This window comes from Callithrix jacchus, chromosome 4, assembly GCF_049354715.1.
Source record: "Callithrix jacchus isolate 240 chromosome 4, calJac240_pri, whole genome shotgun sequence".
Classification (NCBI taxonomy): Eukaryota; Metazoa; Chordata; class Mammalia; order Primates; family Cebidae; genus Callithrix; species Callithrix jacchus.
In genome coordinates this window covers 136428701-136440781 of record NC_133505.1, presented here as the reverse complement: position 1 = coordinate 136440781, position 12081 = coordinate 136428701, and the positions used below count along the sequence as shown (strand labels likewise).

Sequence of the window (12081 nt, the reverse complement as noted above, 5' to 3'; positions counted from 1 at the left end):
CCCGATGACTGTATTTCTCCTTTTATTTGCAGTTCTTTTAGTTTCAACAGAAGTCACCTATTTTGTTTGTGGATTGCTTTTTGTTCCGGTTGCGGAAGAATGGGTTTGGGATTATGCTATTTCAGTAACTATTCTTCATGTTGCCATCACTTCAACTGGTAAGCAAAATAAAATAACAGAAACAAGGAGAATGCATTAAATCAGATGTTGGAGCTAAACCACTTCCTGTGTAGAACTTTGTTGTCTGCATATTATTGTATGATAGCAAAATGACAAAAACTGATGATGAAAGGTCTTCATTTCTCCTTCCAGCCTCATTTTTTTCTACCACTTTTCTCAGAGAGGTTTTTTTTTTTAACGTTTTAAAAAATGTTTTATTTTGAAATAATTTTTAGAGTTACAGAAAAGTTACAAAAATATAACTGAGAGTTCCCATGTACCCTTCACCCAGCTTCCCCTAATATTAACATTTTATATAACCATAGTACAATTGCCAAAACTAATAAAGTAACATTGTTATAATACTATTATTAGCGAAACTATAGACTTTATCCTGGTTTTCCCTACATCATTTTTCTTTTTCAAGACCCAATCTAATCAGAACTGAACTGAAATAGAGATATTTCCCTTTCATATTCAACTTGTCACCAACTGGACAAGGTTTGCCCTGTAAGACATATTTTTCCTCCAAAATCCTTCCCTGAGGGCAGAAACTGATCAAAGACTGGGAACTGGGATCCACAGACACCTGTTCAAAAATAGTTATTTTAACACAAATACCAGTTCTTAGACTAAGTGGTTTTTATTTGTACCTGTGATTTTTTGGAGTCAGAAGGAAATAGATGCAAATTCCAGTCCTACCTCCTTCTGGGGGGTTATCTTGGACAAGTCACACCTCTCACTTCAGTTTCCTTCTCTACAAAATGGAGGAACTGTCTGACATGTGTCTAGCATATAATAATTACTCAGTAAATGATTATTTCATCCATTTGTTCACCCATTCACTCAAAATTTGCTCATCCACCATATTTTATTTCTCTGTTACTATACTGCCCTACTTTTTAGAAGTATATCAATCAAAATATAAGTTATTACCACCATGGGGTTATAATTTAAAGTTTATTATTATTTATTACCAACTTAAATCACCGTCATATTTTCAGTGCCCTGATCTCTTGATAGTATAATGTCTCCAACTGAAGAACACGCAATTTCCAAATGAACTGCAACTTCCCAGATTCACTGCTATTAGAGAAAACCAGTAGATTCATCTTTTAGCATTAATTTCCAGAGACACAAACCGTCCCTCGGTAACTCAAAGAATCACTGGATGCCCCGCCCCCATCACTCTGCTTCTGAAGTGCTGTATTTTACTTTAGAGCTTAATGTTTTCTGCAAGACAGCTACCGATCTTTGTAAAAGGGCTTGGAGTATAGATGGTTCAATCCTCAGGGTTGCGATGAGCTATAGGTTTTAGACCTAGAAAAATTATGAGTTAATGATCTAACACATGGCCCTTAGAAAATGTTAACAAATGACTACAGGACAGAAATGACTTCAGAGTGAGGTGGTTTGGAATTCCTGAGGGAACTAGGCATTGAGGATTCAGGATGGCCTTAGGATCATCACTTAAAATCAACTTTGGGAGCTGACCTGAGACCCTCACGATCCATAGCATTATTTCTAGGAGGCGTTGTAAAGGTTTGGTGTAACAAATGACCTTTTAGACCAGGACTGAAGTACAATTTGGGGCTACTTGATTTCATGAATATTGATGAACTTTCTCTTTGATGGGTGAATATGATTTGACCAAACAGAAGTATTTCTTATTGAGTAAAAAATAAAAGGGCATGTTTTGAAACTAAACATTTTTTTCTGTTGCAGTTATGTTGGAATTCCCCTTGACATCACATTGGTGGGCTGCTTTAGGTATATCGGAATTGTTTGTTTAGATTCTCTAATGTGCAGAAATAATGTTAAATAGAATAACTATGGAAATAGATTTTATATTCTCACAGATTTTATAATTATTATCTAAGATAATAATAGCTAAGATAATTTTAAAAAAACTTTTACTGAAGATGGATGCCACTGGTTGTCTCTTTTGGCCCAAATAAACTCTCAGGCCAACCCAGATACCATCCATGGGAGAGATGCTACCATCATAACATGTATTGGAAACAAAAATACATTGGTAAATAGACATATAAGAAGTATAGTGGCCAAGCGAGATGGCTCACACCTGTAATCCCAGGACTTTGGGAGGCTGAGGTGGGCAGATCACTTGAAGTCAGGAGTTTGAGACCAACCTGGCCAACATGGTGAAACCTGTCTCTATTAAAAATACAAAAATTAGCGATAGCGTTGTGGTGGGCACCTGTAATCTCGCTACTCAGGAGGCTGAGCCAGGGGAATCACTTAAACCTGGGAGGTGGAGGTTACAGTGAGTCGAGATTGCACCACTGCACTCCAGCCTGGGAGAGACAGCAGAGCAGACTCCGTCTCAAAAAAAAATTGTACAGCATACTCTACCTCTCCTTTTGGCAAAATTTGAATTTATGAAGCAATGACAGATGTTGAGCAATAACGAAGGAGCTGGAGTGAAAGCCGGAAAGACTCTGTATTCTGGCAAAGTCTTCATTAAGCCATACATCTTCTTAGCTTGCCTCTAAGACTCATCTGCACCAGTTTTTTCTCCCTTTCTTCCCCTCTCATTTTTTCATTATAGTAGGAAATAAGACCTGAGTTTCCATGAGGAGGGAAACTAGAGCAGATATAACTGTCTTTAAAAAGTGTTTTAGGGACAAATTTTGGACTTTTAATGGAATCTACATACATACTTCATTATATGCCCACGGGAGCATCACACCTTCCACCGTAAAAATGGGTTGACTGGGTAGATTCAGAAACAGTATGAGTTACAGGTACACAATACAGTTCCTCTTTCCTTCTCTGACATCTCCTGAATCTATTCACAGAGCTTCATGCTGCTCTCACCTCTTATTATGGGACTATATTTCATTTATATTCCTATGTCCCAAGACACAGTTTTGTCTAACTTCTTATTGTTCACAACTTATCTAAATAAACTCTCTAGTAACATTTATGGATCCTCAAAAGGTTGAATTTTTAGAAGCACAAAGAGGTTGAAACCTGATTTATAGATCACTGGAGGGAACTGCCCTCTGTAGATGAATTCAAGTGAAATAGTCAAGGCTCAAGCTATACTTCAATGAAGACAAAATTATGTTTCAGGAAACAACAACAAAAATGAATATGTATTGAAACTAGCAAAGTGTGAAAAGAGCTTCCAAGTAAGGAACTAGGAACATAAGAATATACGAAGGTAAACTAGCCTCCATGCTTTTTATTCCCGTATTCATACAAAGAACCTAGAAGTATATCTTAGAGCAGAATTTCTCAGATTGTAAGGTACATAATGCATGCAGATCACCTAAAGATCTTGCAAAAAGGTCATCAGTCTGGGTAAGGCCCAGGTTATGCTGGCACTGCTGGTCTAGAGACCATTCTTGGAGCAACAATAGCACAGACATTGTTCTGAGCCTTTTTATTCTCTTACGCAACCCCTAAGTTGAAACAAAGTCAATAAATTTTATGCCTCTATAGTATTTTCAAGCTCTTAGCAATTGAGTTCTTCAAAGTTTCTAACTTTAATCTCTCCTCTTGTTTTTTAAAATTATCATTTTCTAGAATTGAAGTAGCCAACCACACTTAGCTCAGTCTTAGTTCTAAGAAATCCAGTCTAATTGGATTATGTTTTCTGTGGAACATGGAAATAAAACATTCTGTTTTATGAAACAGAAAATCAAGATAGGAAACAGCAAACATACAGAAAATGAGACTGTTATAGTATAACTTTTACTTACCTTCTTCCTTAATCATATTATGTAACAGTAACTAGAAATTTAGGAGAAAAATGCAACATTATAATATTAACATTTATTTGTGTTAGTAAACTGCCACACAAGCCTGGCATGGTGGCTCATGCCTGTAATCCAAGCTACCTGGGAGGCTGAGGTATGAGGATCTCTTGAGACCAGGAGTTTGAAGCTGCAGTGAGCTATGATGTCACCACTGCACTACAGCCTGGGCAACAGAGTGAGACTCCATCACTAAAAAATAAAAATAAATTTAAAAAAAGTAAATACAAGTAAATGTAAAGCAAAGTTGGATGCTTCTAAACAGATTTCAATATTTGTCAAGTATAAAAACCATTTAGTTCTAAATCTCTTGCATTTGGCTTTCAACTATAAAGGTCATATAATCTTTTTCTAAATCACTCTTAATTGATTTGGCAATAATCTTGTCTAATATCTTCAATCTGTTCTGACAACAGCATGCATACCCAAACATATTCTGGAATTGCCACTCAATTTTAATGAACTACACAATATTAATAGTACTTACCTCTTATTGATTTGCATAATATGAGCCAGGGACATTGCATTTATCTCACTAACCTTTATTACAATCCTGTGAGATAAGTATTATATTCCAATTTAGCAAATGTAATAACCAAAGCTTATAGAATTGGATAATTTAGGAGCATTTTCACAGTCACTAAGGTGTGTCCACTAACTAGCCTTTCCTTCAACATAGATGGCCACCCAGAGATACTTCTGCATAGAATCCTGAGGCTGCTACTGCACAGATGTGATGCTTGCTGCCTCTGGTGGGTATGCACTCTAAAATAAAGAATATACAGGCTTAAGAGCAGAGCTTACAGAAATTGAGAACACCATTTAGGCAGTGTGATGAGTAAAAAGAAATTGAAAAGAAGATAGACTGTGTCGGGCATGGTGGCTCACGCCTGTAATCCCAGCACTTTGGGAGGCCGAGGCAGGCAGTCACCTGAGGTTGGGAGTTCGAGACCAGCCTGACCAACATGAAGAAACCCCATCTCTTTTAAAAATACAAAATTAGCCTGGTGTGGTGGTGCATACCTGTAATCTCAGCTACTTGGGAGGCCGAGGCAGGAGAACCACTTGAACCTGGGAGATGGAGGTTGTGGTAAGCCACAAGAGCAAAACTCCGTCTCAGAAAATAAATAAATAAAAGAAGATAGACTGGTCAGTTAGTGTCACAAGATGTAATAGGGCTTCCCTGTTGCTTTCTAGTTCTGTGACTATTGCTTTCAAGGCACACAAAGGCAAACATACAAGACATGACTTGAGAAGGAACATACAAATGGTCAAAGGAATTGTTTCTAAACTCAACTGGAAAATAGCAAATGCTGCTTAGCCTTCAGAAAAGAAAATTATGGAATGGTTTAATTTTCATTCAAGTATCCAACAAAAATATTTTAAGAGCTAAAATGTCCATAATAAAATATTCAGTCCCCACTGCAGTGCCTGGCACACAGTAGAGCATTAATAAATATTTATTGTATAAGTATGGGGAGAATTAAATGAGATAAAATTAAGGAGCACAGATTTTCCTGGCATGTAATGAGTATATCTGGGGTCCTGACAGAGAACACACTCCAGTGGACTATCAAGAAAAGCTATTCACTCTTCACCATGGGGGGGTTCCAAAAGAACATAGGCAATTAACTGCTGTAAATACACACACACACACACACACACACACACACACATACACATATATATGTTATGTATAATTATATATAGCATTATAAATATATGCGTATTACATATTAGTTATATAATTATGTATTTCTGTATAAAGATGGGGGAAATTATTTTTCTGTGGGTCAGGTAATTAAACCAAAAGACTTCAAAAATTTTTTGAAAAATAACACGCTGGATATATTTGTGACACCTTCACTTTTCTTCATGTATGGCATTACTGACTTTACGGAAGTAGTACCAGAAGAGTGAAATTATATTTTTTTCTCACAAAGTGAACTGAGTTCGTCAGTCATATATCTAGTAAGGTAATTAACCAAGTGAAAGTGAACTTTTCTAAAGCTTTTTGTTTTGCTTAAGCCAGATGTTGATCACAATATCTAGTCACATTATCTGTTTAGAGTACGAGTGTCATTTAGATTACTTATTGGCTTCTTCACTAGAGTTTAATTCTCCACTTATCTTGCATGTCTGTAAAGTCTTAGATGAGTAATTTTCTCCAGTATTATTTAGCACGTACAGAAAACACATGTAGAAAGTACTGAGGTTTTATTTTGCATGTCTTTCAAAGATGTAAGTTTTTAATACATCAGAGAAGGTACTGAAAGAAATGCTGTAAGCATAAGTGAAATGACTATTTCTCTCCAAAAACAGAAACTTATAACTTTTGGATTTTATTTGTAATACCACAGAATTTACTGTGCCTTAGCCAGCTCAGGCACATGGCATATGCCACCTTGATGCCAAGAAGAGTCAAGTTAAGCATAATGGAATGGCCAATTCGATTTCCTAAGAGTTGGATGACTATTTTGGTTCAAAAACTATGGTTGAATTACTTAGAAGACAGTTGCTGCAGCTGGGCGTGGTGGCTCACACCAGTAATTCCAGCACTTTAGGAGGCCTAGGCAGGTGGATCACTTGAGGTCAGGAGTTTGAGACCAGCCTGGCCAACATGGTGAAAGCCGTTTCTACTGAAAATACAGAAATTAGTCAGGCATGGTGGCATGCATGTGTAATCCTAGCTACTCAGGAGGCTGAGGCAGGAGAATCACTTGAACCCAGGAGGTGGAGGTTGCAATGAGCTGAGATCATGCCACTGCACTCCAGCCTGGGTAACACAGCAAAACTCCATCTTAAAAAAAAAAAAAAAACTTCAGGGTAACATTTGAGCTAGGCTTCTTATTTTTTTCTTTGAGTGAAAAAATTTAAATGTAAGAGAACAGTGGCTACACGCTTGGGAAATTCTATCTCATGGTCTCACACTGGACATGTGTCTTTGTGTGAGGAAGTTGTGCAGACCTGTCAGAGTTCTTAACTCAGGAAAGTTTACCTTTTATGAGAGATATGCTATTACTGCCACAAAGAGAACAGCAGATTTATGAAAACTGTGTAAGACCAGATCAATATTTTACAACAAACAAGAATCACTGGGTCAATGAAATCAGAACCAAAGACATTTTCATAAAACCAAATAGTTTAGAATCTCAGGTAGGTGAGATTCTGGTTTTTAAAATATATTTTCTATACTTAAAATATTTCCTGAGTTGGTGGGCATGCTTTCCTTTTATAATTAGAGGGAAGCACTTCAGAAAAGCAATATATTTTAAACAACCACAAAACAAACAAATGGCAGATTGAAGAGCTAAAAGAATTGAGAATCATGAATTCCTTGGCATATGCTTTGACTCCATTGCCTTTGATTTCTGAGTTTTAAGAATTCCTTACTATCATTTGACAGAACCTTGCACCTATTCCCCAAAGGAAGTTTTAAATTGCAACAATTTGCCATCCTCAGACTATATACCTACCCTCTCTTAGCTGAATCTATAAACTATTCCATTTCAAATGCTATTTCAGTTTCAGAAACATTATTTTAGTCATGACAATTGTTCTTATTCATAATCTCACCAATGAATTATTCATTACTGATAGTTAACCAACTATCCCTTTCATTTACTTGCAGGATCCGGCTTAATTTCAATGATATGTGGAGGCCAGACTTTAGCATACTGTTTGTTCAAAGACAACTTTATCTATCCAGATCTGGATAATTTTTAACAGAACAGTTGAATTAATTTGCCTTAGAATGTCTGCATTATTACATACGTTGTGTCAGAGCCAAATTTTATTTTTTGTTCAAACTTACATTCAAGGTTAAATATATTCAGTATAAAAAGAAGTTAATGGAGTGCAGAACAACTCAAGTAAAAAACTTCATAAGCAAAATGTTGAAACTCTTAACATGTAGTGTTTCCCAAAGTGTGTTCCAGAAAATGCTGGTTCTAGAAGATGTAATTGCTGTGCAAAGGAGAAACAGTTTCGTGTTTATATGCAGAATCCTGGGTTTAAGTAAAACACTTATTTCAGGACTTCTCTGAATGTGTATTTATTTTTGAGACAGAATCTCACTTTGTTGCCCAGGCTGGAGTGCAGTGGCAATAATCCAAGCTCACTGCAACCTCCGACTCCCGGGCCCAAACAATCTTCCTGCCTCAGCCTCTTGAGTAACCAGGACAACAGGCACCTGCCACTACACCTGGCTAAAATCTTTAACATACTATTATGAACAAGCCATCTCTAAGCTACAGTGTACATTATGTATTTGACCAGGGACATACTTTCGAAGCTGCTGATATATCCTGTGGAAAGTATAATGTACTAAGAGGGCAGATTCAAACCTAATGTGAATCCCTGCAACCAGAATTACATTCTATGATTAGCCTCTGGTATTTGTTCTCTTTTAGAGCATTTCTTATGAAATTATTTCCTTTTTTTAGACTGTGGTCTTCAAACACAGTGCTTTTCAAAATTTAATGTGCATTTGATTTATCTGAGGATCTTGTTAACAATTCAGATTTTGGTTCAGAGGGCAGGAATGGGGCCTAAGATTCTGAATTTCTAGGGACCTAGGATTCTGAATTTCTAGCAAGTCCCAAGAAATGCCAGTGCTTGGGCCATACTATGAGTAGCAAGGGTCTAAGCAATTGGGATTGTATTTTTTTAAGTTGGCATAGTTCTGTATCACCAGTCCTCTATTTAAAAAATAAAATTATTATTCCATAAATGCCTGTTGAATGACGTAAACTGAGGTGAGCTAAGTTTTTATAACTGTGTTAAATATTTACCATATTCTAATGTAGTTAAAGTATCTCCTGATATAAAATAAGTGCCTACTATGGTAACAACTAAAATGTAAGGATAAGAAAAGGGACAGGAAAGTAACACTCCCTCAAACACACACCTACACAAATGAGAAACTAAACTAAACCATTGCCAAGATTTTTCTCCTGAGTCTTTTCACCCTAAAAATGCATCTCTTCCACAAAGGCGTTCATTCTCCCAATAAGAAATGTCATGCTGATTTTCTGTATTTTATGTGTCCTTCCAAAAACTGTGATGTATTGATCAGTTGCTAGTTTAGAAAATGTAATCTTACCAGGTACATTTAAGCTTGCAAATATGACACTGCTTCTTTGCTTCTTTCTCACATTACTTATCACATGAACTTTTGTATTCCATCCACTATTCCCATTCTTCCAGTTAATTTCTTCCAAAATGTTTGATCACGGAAGTAACAAAATCTGCAGTTCACCTAATCAGTGAAGGGACTACGAATTCCTATTACTAATGAAGATTTTTCTATCTTTTAAGGAAGGCAGCATGGGATAGCTATGAAAGTGCCAGCAATACGAGCTTTGATTCTCCAATTAAAACCCCCATTGACAGCACACAGGGAAAAGTGCCTTGCCAGAGAGACAATGCAACTCAATTCTGCTCTGTGCAAAGTGCAGACACTGAACAAACCATGAATACACTGATGAGGAAGTGTGCTCCTGTAAAATTCACACCCTTGGAAGAAATTTGCAGAAACACTAAAACCACCTAAGTACATTTGTTAATTAAAAGAGATTTGGTTGATTAAGTACTTTTTAATATAATGAGAATTAAGTTTTACTAGTAAATTAGAATAACAATCTCTCCAGACTCAGAAGACCTTAATATCTTGTCATTCTGTAGTGTAGCTTAATTAGCGTGTTTATTTCTAGGATTAGAAATCCACCTGCTCAGGAAATTACTATTGTGTTACTCCTTCATTTTATTTCTTCTGATCATAGGAATAACCTGTGCTTTTCCTCTTTTACTCAATAAGATGATTACCATTGTCTATTTGATGACATCTCTTGACACAAAAAAATTTAAAATTCAATTAGAACAAATATTTTAGCACAAAAATATTGTATATCAAGCATATCAACTAAACATTCACTTTAGTTTTTGTTGCTTTAAATGATAAATAAAACCTTCTCAAAGGTCAAGAGTTATGTTTATTTAACTAACTTTTCTAGTGTCCCATATAAAAGCATAAGTTGGTAGAATCCTACTCAGTATTTTGATGCATATTTTTAGTATTAATATTTTCATATTTTTAAGAAGGACAATACTTTAATGTTATGCATAACTTCTTCACAAATATGCTTTAAAGTTATTATACCATTGTGTTATTTTATATTTAAATCCACTTACATACTGCTTTAGTAATGTTTTACTTAAAAAAATTGTGTCCCACATGAATGAACAGTATCTTTTCTGTTGCTGATAATAATCCCAAATATATATATGAGAACTATTTTCACATTTGCAATGTAAAGATCAGATTCCTATCTAAAATCTCATGGTTTTTGTTCAACCAATTTACCTTAATAGCTGAACTGATAAATTCTAAAGCTGTTTAGTATCACTAAAGCTACAGAGATTATCCTATAAAATTGTGAACATATATAAGATCATTTTGTTTATGATAAGTATCTTACAGAAGAACAAAAGCACTTCCTAATGTTGTTGCTTTATACACTTTAGAAACATGAGTTGCTAGGTAAGTAAATGCATAACAAAGCATGCATAGATACAGCTTTCGAAAAAATTGTCACAAAAGGAAGAAAATGCAACATGGTTTATATGAAGATAATGTAATTATTCTATAGAAAATTTCAACTTTGTAAAAAGTTATAAAATATGTAACTATTTGGGAATATTTCACATTTTTAATAGAGGGCAATAAAATTACAACTTTTCCATGTATTTTTCCTTACATAGCTGTCTCTTACATTTTCTTTTATTCTATAAATGTTTTTGGTTGTTCAGTAACAAGAAGCTCAAATACATCCTAAAAAACAGTTAATTACCACTTGACTTCCTTCTTAGTGAATAATATTGACCACCACCATTCCCACATACCCAATAATTCAAACACACCCAAAATATTATTTCAACTAATTATTTTAAATGACACCTTTGTAAAAATATCAAATTGTTAATCTAACCAATATTTTAAAAGTTGGTTTAACATTTCATTATTTAAAACTGAGTTTTATTTTATTATGCCTGTGTATTTCTTGTACATTAACACTCTTAGAGAGTGCCACAGTATTATAATCCTTATTGTTTAAAAACAAAAAAATACAAAAAGTCTGAAGAAGAAAACCAAGTTAACTCATAGTCTTACAATTTAGAGTTAAGATAATCTGAGTCAGCATTTGTGTATGTGTGTGTATATGTCAATGTGTGTGTGCATTATTTGAATACTTTGGATTTTACTGCAGTTTTAAACTCTACTTCTTTAAAACTTAATGTTATATTCTAAACATGTTATTTAAAATATTTCAAACAGCTGTACATTTTTCTGTGATGTATTATAATTTATTTAATAGTATTGATGCTTGAATTTTTTGTATTTTTTTCTCACATTAAGTAGATACACCTTAGATAGGTCTTTATTTGCATTCATGGATTTTTTTTTAAATGAATCACTAGAAGTAGAATTATTAAGTCTATGGTGTGACAATCTTTTATTATTAAAAATATTTCCAAATTGCTTTTCAAATTATTCTCCCCTCAGCAGTTTGAGCATACACACTTTGCTATATCCTTCCAACATTAAGAATGATTATTTTACACTATTAATATGCATCTAACAATTATATTTTTACGAAAAAAATACCAACTCCAAAGTTGTTGCAAAAAACTGATTTGTGTAATCAAAAGCTAAATTAAGGTGGTTAGTAAGCCAAATCTAATTCAGAAGAATTTAATTTCATTCTACTTCTGGAGTAGCCTTTAACAACAAATATGGATTAAATGCCACTCTGCACAGGATGCCAGTTACCCATCTACCTATGTAGCTATTCATGTAACCAGCCAACAAATATTTATTGAATGCCTCCTACATGTCAGTCAATTTCGCTGGGTCCTGTAATACCATGCTAGTCACTATGGGAAATATAAAAGCAAAGGACACATCTGATTTTTTTTGCAGTTCCCATCTTTTGGTTCACCTAAGCATATCATGTCTCAAGAGGTGGGGAAAGGAAGACAGAAAGGAGGAAGTTTGCATTGGAACCCTACCCCTATCTCTTATTAACTGTGTGGTCCAGATGAATCTTTTTACCTTACCTTACAAGTGAGTGGCACTTGT

At 34.9% G+C, this 12081-nt stretch overlaps 1 protein-coding gene across 8 annotated transcripts in view; it reads left to right on the top strand.

Moving 5' to 3' along the window:
* Positions 1-11490, top strand: part of TMEM244 (transmembrane protein 244) — a 33732-nt gene extending 22242 nt beyond the window's left edge. For 4 of the 8 annotated variants that reach the window (XM_008995029.5, XM_078370786.1, XM_078370787.1 and 1 more), the window contains 4 exons: positions 33-158; positions 1885-1929; positions 4621-4693; positions 7573-10698. In XM_008995029.5, coding sequence (XP_008993277.2) covers positions 33-158; positions 1885-1929; positions 4621-4693; positions 7573-7660 — 332 coding nt within the window. In that variant the 3' untranslated portion in view covers positions 7661-10698. Of the gene's footprint in view, positions 1-32; positions 159-1884; positions 1968-4620; positions 4694-7572 lie in introns of those variants that run through there. The other 4 variants (XM_008995032.5, XM_078370790.1, XM_008995030.5 and 1 more) reach the window with 3 other exon arrangements.
* The last annotated feature ends 591 nt before the right edge of the window (positions 11491-12081 follow it).